This window comes from Manis javanica, chromosome 13 (assembly GCF_040802235.1).
Source record: "Manis javanica isolate MJ-LG chromosome 13, MJ_LKY, whole genome shotgun sequence".
Lineage (NCBI taxonomy): Eukaryota > Metazoa > Chordata > Mammalia > Pholidota > Manidae > Manis > Manis javanica.
Genome location: NC_133168.1, coordinates 16,861,938 through 16,874,489, shown reverse-complemented (window position 1 = coordinate 16,874,489; position 12,552 = coordinate 16,861,938). Strand labels below are relative to the sequence as shown.

General features: G+C 50.2%; 1 protein-coding gene across 2 annotated transcripts in view; it reads right to left on the bottom strand.

Moving 5' to 3' along the window:
- GABRR2 (gamma-aminobutyric acid type A receptor subunit rho2) overlaps positions 1–11,989 on the bottom strand; it is a 36,415-nt gene extending 24,426 nt beyond the window's left edge. For both annotated transcript variants that reach the window (XM_037014067.2, XM_073220987.1), the window contains exons 1-2: positions 11,627–11,989; positions 5,886–5,989 (exon numbers count right to left, since the gene is read on the bottom strand). In XM_037014067.2, the coding sequence (XP_036869962.2) occupies positions 5,886–5,989; positions 11,627–11,739 (217 nt within the window). In that variant the 5' untranslated portion in view covers positions 11,740–11,989. The remainder of the gene's footprint in view (positions 1–5,885; positions 5,990–11,626) is intronic.
- Between the last annotated feature and the right edge of the window lie 563 nt (positions 11,990–12,552).

Below are 12,552 nucleotides of genomic sequence, written 5' to 3'. Positions count from 1 at the left end.
TCCAGCAAGACCCATTTCAGACTTCTTTTTTTTTTAAATTTTGGTATCATTAATCTACAATTACATGAGGAACATTATGTTTACTAGACTCCCCCCCATCACCAAGTCCCCCCCACATACCCCATTATAGTCACTGTCCATCAGTGTAGTAAGATGCTGTAGAATCACTTCTTGTCTTCTCTATGTTATACTGCCTTCCCCGTGCCCCACCACCCTCACGACCCCACCCCCTACATTATGTGTGTGAACCGTAATGCCCCTTTTTCCCACTTATCCCTCCTTCCCACCCATCCTCCCCAGTCCCTTTCCCTTTGGTAAATGTTAGTCCATTCTTGGGTTCTGTGAGTCTGCTGCTGTTTTGTTCCTTCAGTTTTTGCTTTGTTCTTATACTCCACAGATGAGTGAAATCATTTGATACTTGTCTTTCTCCATCCTGCTTATTTCACTGAGCATAATTCCCTCTAGCTCCATCCACATTGTTGCAAATGGTAGGATTTGTTTTCTACTTATGGCTGAATAATATTCCATTGTGTATATGTACCACATCTTCTTTATCCATTCATCTACTGATGGACACTTAGGTTGCTTCCATTTCTTGGCTATAGTGAATAGTGCTGTGATAAACATAGGGGTGCATATGTCTTTTTGAAACTGAGCTGCTGCATTCTTAGGGTAAATTCCTAAGAGTGGAATTCCTGGGTCAAATGGTATTTTTATTTGGAGCTTTTGGAGGAACCTCCATACTGCTTTCTGCAATGGTTGAACTAATTTACATTCCCACTAGCTGTGTAGGAGGGTTCCCCTTTCTCCACAACCTTGCCAACATTTGTTGTTGTCTTTTAGACAGTGGCGATCCTTACTGGTGTAAGGTGATATCTCATTGGGGTTTTAATTTGCATTTCTCTGATGATTAGTGATGTGAAGCATCCCATTTCAGACTTCTGAGCAACAGAACTGTTAAGGTAATAAATCTGTGTTGTTTTAAGTCTCTAAATCTGTACTAATTCGTTAAGGAACCTATAGAAAACTAATACAATGCATGGTTAGTTAGTTTGCGCTCACATCGTAATGATTAGGAACACGGACTCTAGGTTTCTGGTTTCTGGGTTTCCGCTCTGTACAAGCCACGGTTGCTCAGACCCCTCTGCGGCTTTCAATGGCCTTAGCTTCACCTCTCATCAGCTCTGCTCTGGACAGTCCTCAGGTGTAGCCGGTTTCTGGCAGGCACTTCAGCTGCTCCAGCACCATCTCCGCGGGCTCCCAGTGAGCCTTCTAGAGCACGTGTGTGATGCTGCCTTCCTTCCCCCAGCCTGGGCTCTGCTGCTGAGCGTCCAAACACAGTGCAGCTCTCCAGGAGCTGCCCCTGCCCAGGCTCCAGCCTTGTCTCTCTCTGCCTCCACCCCACATTTCCTCTACTACATCCAGCCACCCAGAGCTGCTCACATTCTCCTGACATGCTCACTTTCTCTGTAGCTTGGCCCTCTCCTTCCTCTGCCTGCTAGGCTCACCCTCCTGGCTTCTTTCCAGATTCACTGTGTGTGTCACCTCCTGAATGAAGGCTTCCCTGATTCTCTCTCTGGGCAGGGCTGACTGTTCCCTCAGTACCCCCACTCCATCAGTAGGGATGCCCTACATTGCCTCTGTGATATTTGCCTGCACTTAATCATTTCTGTTTCCCCAGCAGACCGTTAGCTTCTTGAGAGCCATCTGTTATTTTAGGCAAAGAAACTGAATGTGAGGGACTCCAATAGCATGTGCCTCCCAGGCAAGACTGGCTCCTCGGGGCAGCCACACCCTGGTGCCCGGGACCAGGCCCTGCTGTGCCCACCACAGCTCCTGGACTTTCCTTCCCAGCAACTCTCACAATTTGACATCTTGATCTGAGGGTTTTATAACACTGGTCTCCCCCAAAAGAAGGTTAAAAATCCAAGGATGGTGGTGGTCTTGCTCTCCACTGGGTCCCCAAGTACCATGGGCCATGTCTTACATATAATAACAGCTCAGAAAACACATAAAAACAAAAGTATTTTGGTTAGAGAACCTAACTCACCTCATTGCCACCAAACTGACAAACTCCCTGGATACAATTCAAAAGAATCCATGAGGACACGACATCCCTCCTTTACCTCCATCTACATAGTTTGCATTAAAAATCAGCGCTGTGCTAGTGGGAACGTAAAATGTATAGCTGCTATGGAAGCACGTGGTGTTGCCTCAAAAAATTAGAATTCCCTATGATCCAGCAATTCTACTTCAGAGTATATAGCTAAAGAGTAAAATCAGGGGCTCCAACAGATATTTGTTCATGGCAAAAAAAGATAGAAACAACCCAATGCCTACTGACTGACGAACGCATAAACAAAATGTTGTTTATGCATATGCCCATCACGAAAGCCAGTAAAAAGTGTACAAATCGAATCTGCTTATAGGAGGTGTGGAGAGTAGTCAGATTCACAGAGACAGAAAGGGTAACAGTGGCTGCCAGGGGCTGCAGGGAGAAGGGAGAGTGGGAATTAAGTTTTTAATGGGGACAGTTTCAGTCTGGGATGATAAACAAAGTTCTAGAGATGGCTGGTGGTGACAACTGTGAACAATGTGAATGTACTAGATGCCACTGAACTGTACACCTAAAATCGGTTAAATTAGTAAATTTTATGTTATATATATTTTACCACATTAAAAAAAATTAAATTTAGAAAATACATTAGAACATTTCTCCTAACACACGGAGGAAAAACCCAAGGCCCCTGGTGTTTCCCCTACCCGGGACACACTGCCAAATCACGTAGCTGGGAGCTCAGACAGGGTATTTTTGTTTCAATTGATTGCTTGGATTATTAGGAAGCTGCCAGGTTTTTAATCTTTCTTCTTTCCAGATGGAAAAAGTCATCAAGGCCTATCTAGTCATAGATAAATTCCTATCAACTACGTTTAAAACAACCTACAAGGAAGTCCCTTTTAGAGAAATAAAATAGGAAGAGAAGACAGGAATGAGAAGACATACCCACAAATGTCGACAGACACCTTTGTGCAGATGTCCTGGTGTGTGCGGTGTGTGAGGTGCCAAGGGAAGGGGTGGTAGGCTAAGCCAGCATTAGGGCAGGCTGGGCCCACTCTGCTTCTTACCAGGGCGGGGCACAGGGCTGCCCCCAGCCAAGGGGAGCCTTCCGTGACTGGTACAGTCACCCACGTCTGCCAGCCTCCCTCTCACACCCTGCCTGCCCGCTGGGCAATGCCCACCGCCCAAGGAGGAAGTCCTGGGTGGAATGGAGACCCTCAGGGGCACCTCCAGTGAAGGCTTCTTGACTGCAAACTATCTCTAGATGCTCCCAGAGATGATAATTAAAGAATGACTGGAACTGCAGGCAGTGGGAGGCCACTTCCTGTGCTGGCCCCACCCGCCTGCCTAGCCAGAACTCCAGACATCACACACCTTCTTGTTCTGGGCTAGCGGAGGTGTGGAGCCCAGGCACCCCACCATGGGCTCCCCTACCCCTATTCCAGCCGAATGACACCGGGACATCCAGAAAAACCCTGCAGGAGATAGAAGGCCCCCCAAGGACCAAATGCCCTGGGGTTGGAAGGAAGGGGCACAGCCCCCACCCTACACTTTGGTGACTGAGATCTTGACAGCTCATGTGTAAGAGTCTCAGGCCTCATGGCACCCGTCAGTCAGAGGTGATATCTTGCCCTGCAGCTACCCCCCAAGTCAGAGCCTTCCCCAGCCTCTGAAGCTTACTGGGGCTGAGTCAAGGGGCTGTCCTGACCCTCCGCACTAGGGGGTCCCACCGACATGCCCAGCATTTGCAGGGATCAAGGCACAGGACGTCTAGTTTGTTCCTTGAACATGACTTGAGGAAAGAGCGCCCTGACTGGGGCTGCAGCCTATTGGACAGTTCAGCTCAGAGCTAGGTTTCTGGGCACCTGCCACTCCTGAGAGCTAGCTCCCGGCTTACTCCCAGAGGCGGCGGAGTTTGCAGGAGGCTTTCAGTTTTGCAGCTGACATCACAGGAGAAACTAAAATTCTGCTCCAGGCTGTTCTGTGGCCATCATATAACTCCCTGGACCCCAGGCTCTTCTTCTGTAAACAGAGGGTACTGACTGGGTGATTGCTCGTGTTCCTGCCACAGTCACAACAGCCTCCATTAGAAAGTTACACCATGTTGTTCAGAATGTCAGCCACACCCAGACACACACCTGCCCGAACTGTGCAACAAGGCAGAGCCACGTTATGACATTTCAGGGCATTTTTGCCTTCATGGGCCCTTCCTCCATAAAAATACTAGAAGGCCTATTTTAAAAGTTGAATATATTAATATTATATATTAAAAAGCTTTTTCTTCCTAAAATTTAATTTTTTTCTGATTTTAAAATAAAATATTTTCAGGGGCCCCTTAGAGTATCATTTGTGAGCCCTACACGCTACGCCTACTCTGCCTAATGGATCTGCCAGCCCTGCATTGGCAGACGTACCAGTAGAGGGAACAAGGAAGCGACCCAGCGTGCAGGGAAGGCCTGACCAGGCAGCGGGTGACCAGGGCCAGTCACTTCGCCTCTCTGTGCCTCATTTTCCCCACCCAGGGATCGTAATAGCATCGACCCCACAGAGTAGTTCTCTGGACTAAAATAAGAGCGTGTGTGTAAGTACCTTGCACAACAATCACTATAAAAGTGTTAGTTGCTGTTGACACCATTGTTCACTGTTCTAGCCACGTAGCTGCGCCTCTGTATCTGCTGACACTCTACAAGGCAGGCCGGGTGGAACTCCCTCCTGACAGACCGGCTCACTTGGACCTCCTAGAGCTGATACAGCTATTTCGGAGCTGCTTATTCAGGAAAATGTTATCTCCATAAAATTCCGTGGAGGCATTCCGCAAGGCAAAGGAATCAGACTCCTAAAGGGAAGGCGGGCCTCCTGACATGAGCTGGTGGTGAGCAGCATTCCTGAGCGGAAGAAGAGGCATGGAAGAAGAGGGATATAATCTGCCACCGCTTCTCTCCTACCCTCTGCAGATGCCAAAGCTCGGGAATCGAGTGGGAGGCTTTGAGGTCTTTAAAAAAGGCAAAGGCCTCTAGGATAAATTAATGTCTTAATCCCTTAACAGTCACACAAGAGGAAGGCCTGGCAGCTGGGCTTTCCTAAGGGGATGCCAGCCGGTATGTGCCAGGGGCTTTACATACATTAACTCCCTTAATCCTGACAACAACCCCAGACTCAGGGATCTATCTCCCCAGTTTACAAACCAGCAAACAAAGGCTCAGGGAGGCTGGACGGCCTGCCCCCAGGTCACCCCTCTCGTTCCTGCCCCCTCAGGAGAAGGCCAGGACCTCAGACAAAATCAGAGGGAAGATACAGGGGGAGGGGAGGCAGCCTGCTGCGTCTGTCCTGCCCAGGGCCCACGGGCTGCTGCTCCCCACATGCACGAGAGGGACCCTGGCCCTGAATCTCCTGCATTCTGCTCTTCTCAGCCCACCCCCTGAGGGGCAGGCTGTCCCCTCTCCCAGCTCTCCTGTGGCTTTTCTCCAGTTCCCGGAAGGGACAGCCACCACTCTTCTGGGGCAGGCCTGCAAGAGGGCTTTGGAAGGAGCTAAGCTGTTGCTGAGGCAGCCCCTCAAAACCCCAGACTCCCCGCCGATCACGGGGCGGCCTGGCAGGGGACCCGTTCTGCGCCCAGGCTCCCCCGGGCCGGTCTCACATTTTTAGGGAGGGAGAGCCGGCTGCAGCAGGGCGGCTCGGCCTGTCCCACCCACCACCCCACAGCCCCCCTCACTCACTTCCTTCCAGCTCTCCTCTCGGTGGGAAACCCAGGGACTCTGGGAGGCCTGTCAGAGCAGACAGAGCAGCAGAAGGCGGCCCTGCGGACACGGCGAGGACCCAGACCTACCTCCGAAGGCGGGCCTCATGCTGAAGTCGTGGTCCTCCACTCGGAGAAGCGGCGGAGGCTTTCCTTTGCCGACTTTGGTCACGTCAAGTTTCTTATACAGGTAACTGCAAAGATAGGCACGAGCTCTCATTCCATCCGCCTCACAGAACAGGAGGGCCTGCGGGGTTGCTCTGTGCAGACCCTACTTGCTGCGCTCCTTTTTCCATCCTGCTGAGGGACACACACTCACACACAACCCCTCCGCACCCTGTCTCTCTGCCCCAGGCCCCCCGCAGGCAGGCCCCCCTGCGGAGCAGGCCTTGGGGGGCCTTGCTAAGGTAAAGCCCTCCTGAAGACAGCACTCCACCTTGGCAAGCCCTTGATTATCTTGCCAGAAGTTGGGGTTGGATGACAGTGAGACAGGATTGCGATGTTTTTTCTTATTAAACATTGCTCTTATGTTGTTATAATACTGGTTTTGTGATAAATAAGATTCTGAGGCAAATATAGTTCAAGTTTTGAAAGCTTTAAAACGCTGGTGTTGTCCGAGCCAGACCAGATGGGAGGAGGGCAAGGAAAGGCGCGGGGAAGGCCAGTGGGAATGCCTCCGAGCAGGGACTCCCTGGGGACTTGGGGGAGGGGACGTGCAGGGGCCCAGTGGGGCCTGACTCACTCAGCTACTGCGGGGAGGGGACTGTCTGAGTGCAGAGCAGAACAGGCCCTGAGGTGGTCTTGCTGGAAGCACCTGGCGCCTTCATGAGGGTGCAGTGGAGACAGGTGTAGAGAGGTGATGAGGTCTGGGGGATTGCTGGGGATTGTGCACAGGGTATGCGGGAAAGGGGGTCAGGATCGTGCCTTGAGCACCTGGGTGCACAGTGGGGACATTCCCTAAGATGGTGAAAACTGAGGGAGCAGTGTGTTAGCAGTGAGGGGGTGCATCTAATTCTTACGAGTCACCTTGATTTCCAGCTGCCTGGGAGACATCCAGGGAGAAGGTGAAAACGGGGTGGGGGTGGCGGGCAACACACAGGCAGCAAACAATGCATTCATTCCCTTCAGCCCCATGGGCTCTGGGGGAGCAGGGGACTCACAGCAGGGCCTGACCCTCCTCCTCGCAGAGCCCTTTAGACTCGGCCCTCAAACATCCTCACCCCACTTTCCTCAGTGTATCCCTTCTCCAAGCTCATTCACATCAGCATTAAAACTGCATTCGAGGCTCTTCCACTGTGCACAAAACTGAGCAGAGAGTCCGCTAGACCCCACAGCCTCCTCATGCAAAATCTGTTGAAAAATGGCCGCAGTACAGGTGTGGTAGTTACATTCTTTTTGGAACATTGTTTTCTGAGAAAATGTCTTCCCTCCCAGTAAACAAACAATGCCCACAGAGCTGCGCCCCACATGCGGCCCCCACTCCCGGCCTGTGCCCTGGGCTGGCAGGTGCTCTTGCCTGGGGTGGGGAGGACCAGCCTCTGCCACACGCCCCTGGGTTTTCCTCCTACCTGACAGCTCCTCCTACCTGACAGTTCTCAGTCTCTAGTGCAGCCTCCCCTGGTCCCCAGGCCATCCTAAGTGCCAGTGTCCCCAGGGCCCTGTGCCAGCCACCTTCTCTCCCTGCACGCTGGCAGCACGCCCACATCAAGGGCTTCAGCTGTCATTAGCGTGCTGGAGATTCCTAACTCTGTATCCCCTGCCCTAAGTATATCCCATGCCTGATTATCCCCAGCGGAGTGTCCTACAGGCATTGAAAGTCAACACCCTGTAGTTTGGATCGGAAAGCTCTGAGGTGGAGGTGGCCCGGCTGAGAGATGAGTGGGCATCAAGTGAAGCGGGGAAGGAAAGGAGGGGGCCAGCTGGCACGGACAGAGTGGGGCTGTCGGGGCAGGCAGGGGCCGGGCCAGCAGAGCCTCAAAGACCATGTTAAGAATTGGGTCTTTACCCAAAGGCAATAAGGAAACCCTGAATGGTGATAGGCAGTTGGAGGAAGAAGCCATGATCAGATTTGCTTTTAGACAAAGCTAAGGCTGCACAGTTCAGGGAGCACAGCCCACTGTGACGTCTTGCTCCCATTTGGCTGGAAGAGGGGACCTAAGTCCAGCCCCCCACTGAGGCAGGGTGGCCACAGACGGGGTGGTTCACGCCAGAAGTCAGAGGCACCAGGCCCAGTTCCCTGGGACCCAACCTCATGAGGCGCCAGGTTCAGATGCCCCAGCAAAGACACCCCGGGAACACGGAAGAGAGCTTGGCCAAAGAGCTTAGCAGATCTGAGACATTACATTTTGAGTGCAGCCGCTCACCACCCCCTGCCTCATGGGGAGTAAATCCCTTCCGGCCAGCACAGTTTCCACATCTATTTAGGGGGAGGATTAGGGAACAGGAGTCCTAGAAGGCCAGCACCCCTGCAAGAGAGAGAGGATTGAAATCCCGGTGCTATTAATGAGGGCCTAGAAGTTATTTTTAAGGGACCAGTTGTTTGATAACTCAGGTCACTAATCTCCCAAGCTGTGGGCTCTTTGCGTGAGTCAGAAGCCCTCAATTCATCCTGCCATTGCCTGATACCCCAGCCTCAGACCCCAGATTCCAGGGGCCCTGTCCTGACTCCCAGCTCTGCCGTAAGGAAGCCAGAACCTTCACAGGACCTCAAATCCAGACTTGGAGGGTGACACACTCACCACCCCTTTGAGAAGCAGGGCTGGTGCCATTAGGTTGCGGTTGACTTGGCAGTAGTAATGATCACAATGACCTCATGAATCGGTCCCCTCTGCACAGGCCCTGAGCAGCAGCCATCCCATCACCCCAGTGGGGAAGGTCTCATCACAACTGCCTCTCAGTTGAAGAAATGAGGTTTAGACCGATCAGGAAACAGGATCACACAGCCAGGGAGCAGCAGAGCCAGGGCCTGAGCCTGCTTTCCCTGGCTTCCCAGCCCCACTTCGTGCCCCAGACCCTCTGGCAAGGCTGAAGGTCACGGGGCAGCAGGAGAGCAAAGACGCTCCGGATCCAGCACAACCTGAGCCCTGAGGCAAACCGGGGCAAGGATGGCCAAGGGCAGGTGGTCCCAAGGGAGCAGCGAACAGGGGAGGAAATATGAAAGGGGAACCCGGGGACTCAGGAAGAGCCCAGGCTCCCAGGGCCCAGAGCTTGGCTTGTTTTCAGAGCAAGAAGGGAGGAGGGCCTCTCTTGGCAGGAAAGCAATCGTGTGGTCAGGAGGCCCACTGAGGCAGCAGGGTAAGGATGAGCTGGAATAAAGCTGGGCAGCTGAGACGCAGGAAGAACAGAACAAAACAGACAGCTGAGGGAAAAGAGGTTCACTGGGCAGTGATTCAGTAAGTAGGGACACAAAGGATCGAAAGCCAGAAGCAGTTTTTAAAGAGGCATCTGCTTGGCAGAATAATCCAGAGGTGAGGGTGCCTTGGCCAGAGTGAGGCAGGGAAGGCTTCCCGGGAAGAGGTCCTGACGTGTGCGTGCACATGAGCGACCACATATATTACATGTGGCGTGTGTGTGCATGACTCTGTGAGTGTGTGTGAACAGGACTTCTAAGGAAAGGAGATGCCCTCCAGAGATGAAATGCCCTAAGACTGCATTGAGAAAGGACCAGGTCATTTTATTCCTATTTATTAGTATAGTTTAACTCTAGTGTGTCAATAATGAAAAGTATTTTTGGTCAGATGCTTGCCTGAAACTTTTCACAGACGTAGCTCTATGATTGTCTGAGTATATGCAAGTCCTGGTGGATGAAGAAAGGCCTAGAGCCATGTTCCCTGATGTGACCTTGTCTCTATCCTTTTTCCCAGCCTCTATTCAATAATTATTTTATATTCTTTGAATGTGTGTGTTTATCTTGTCATCCACTTCAACACCTCACAGGATAAATTACAAGAAATTCTCCTCAGCCCTAAGGGCTAGATTCATCCTGTCCCCAAGCTCATACAGGTGTATGGGAATGAGACTGGGGGGGTCTTCTGAACGGGACAGAGATGTGACAAGCAAGGCTGCTGTGGGAACCCCTGAACCCCAGCATGGCAGTTTCAGATAGTGCTTTTCCTCCAGGCTGAGGAAAAGGGGAACCTGCATTCTAGTCCCATCAGTCATCAGCAAGCCATGTCAATTACTCCTGCCTGTGAGCCAACTTTTGGCATCCTTAAATGGCACAGTGTTTCCCAGGGTGGGCTCTGTGGAATATGAATTCCACAAGATAGTCCAAAAAAAAGTGTGGGTTTTTGTTTTTTTAGAAACTGCATAATATATCCCCCTCTTCAAGATATACAATGTCTATATGCATGATATATAAAAAGGATCTAAGAGTTCTGCTATAAAGACATCTGTTCAAAATGGTCCAAACCAGAGTTTCCCAAGCTTCTTTGATCCTGAAGCTCTTTTTTTGTACACATTTCACTGAACCAGAGCTCAGAGGAATTGCTGGCCCAGGGATCTCTGAGATTCCTTCCAGTTCAACAGCCTCTGATTCTGGCAATGTAACCAGAATGAGTTTCAAAGCAGTCAGTGTCTCTTTTGTATCATCCTGGATTATTTTTATCTGTTTTCTTGCTGACCAGGGAGGGTTAGGCCCTACCGAGTATTTACATCTCCTAGAGCAGCAGTCCCCCAAGGAGAGGCCTACACCTGGGGGCTCAAGATGGTCTAGTGGGAGTCCTGGAAGTAGAGACTAGAACTCTTATTTGTAGTTCTTTTTTTTTCTAAAAATAAGGAAGCAATCAGGCTTCAATTTAATATACATAATATTTTTAAATACTATATCAGAATATAAAATATATAAATACTACTAAAATATAATATTTATAACATATGTTATGTAATTTTAAGTAAATATACATATATTGGAGGTTCAAAAAACTGTCACTGACAGCAGTGCATGATTAAAAATAAAGACCATGGACCTAGAAAATGCACCTCAAGAAATGAGTTTATATTCATAATCACTAGTTCACACAATGCTTCATATAATGGAAACCAGATGTGTGTTTTAACATCTCACACATGGTGTTTATACCTTAGCTGCGTGCTCTTCTCTTCATGCCAAACAGCCCTATGTCTACATTAGGCCTGGGGTATCAGACTTCGCGTACCAGTTTAAAGCAATCTTAGAACAGAACTTCGGACTGTAATGCAACGATTCTGAATGCAAATTCTGGGCCTAGCCAGTACTTCTTAGAAATGTTTTCATTACCTCATGAATTGGCATTCACTGTTTTCCACACATACATTTCTGATAACCTAGCAAATTTCAAACACCTTTTGTAAGACTCAGAACAGTAAAATGAAACCCAATACCAATATAAAGTTGTTCTCAATCCAATAATTTAAAGAAGACAATTCCCACTTACATTTTTCTGAACTGTTTCAGCTACAATTTCTATACACAGTTCCCTGGAACATCCCTGAGTGTGATTACTTAACACGGCACCAATGGTCCCCGCAGGCTGTAATGCTGAGAAACAGCCGCACCATCTGAGGGCTACAAAGGCATCTTACCCACTGAGGCCCAACTATCTGCCAAGTCAAGACGCTTTGGCGAAACAGACATCAGAATGAAAGGCTCAACCCAGTCTAGCTCTGCTCTCTCAGTGCTCGTGTCTCGAGACAGTAAGTGTGCCCAGTGCAAGGCTGTTTTCCTTGTGAGGTCGAGGCCCGTCTCGGCTGGGAATCAGAGCCCGGTAGGGTGATGCGCCCTCCAGGCCTCCCTGGGGCGGCTCCACCGCGAGCTGCGGCCAGGAGCCCCCCTCTCCGCCCCGCCGCCCTACCTCGGCTTGGGCGTTTCCAGCTGCCCCGTCCGCTTCCTCCTCCTGGGCTTTCTGCTTTCCACGAGAACCATCAGGCAAAACAAGAAGAAAACGAGTCTTGTGAAATGAGGCATTCTGGGAAGGTCTACTGGGCCGCCAGCTGCTCCCCCGTGACTGCGGCGGAGCAAATGACCCTGGGCTTAACCGTTGACTCAGCCTGCTGCCTTGTGTCGGTGCCTCTCCAAGGGGCTGCGAGGGCATGGCCGGCCAGGCTGATATCCCCAATTTAAAATTTGATACTAATGCTTGTCCCACCCCACCGCACCCCCAGACGCCCTGGGCCGTGACACAAACACCAAGGCTTTGCCCTCCCTGCCGCTTAGTGATTGGCCATTAGTCAACAAGTTTGCTCTGTGAAACTGCTTCCACTGAGTCCTAGAACAGCTTTGGATAAAACTGTTACATAAAAAAAATTTTAATCTCTTTAACATGCCAGCTTTTTGCTGAGATCAGTAATCCTTCTCTCTGACTGCATAAAACCTGTCTGTCACGTCCACCAGAGTCAGCCTGGGTTCTGAGTTGATCTGCAGGGCAGACTTGGTGCACATGGAGATGAGTGCATGCGTGTGCTCGGAAAATGCTGAGGAAACACACAAATGACCTGCTTCCACAGGCTTGCTTAATTTCCTCATCTTTGAGATTGTGCTTTGCCTCCGGCCAAGATGCTTGCTTTTTCCCCAATGTAAATTTTTTTTTGTTTTTTAAATGAAGACGCATCTTATCAAAGCATAAAATACATTTTGATTTTGAAGCAAAGCATAAACCAAAGGAGAATTCATGATTTTATAAGCTCTTCTTCCTCTCCTGAGCATTAGATTGACTTTGGTCTTTAATCCTAAAATGTGTAAGGTCATCAGGATAGGCGTGATTCCTACCCTGGGGTATGG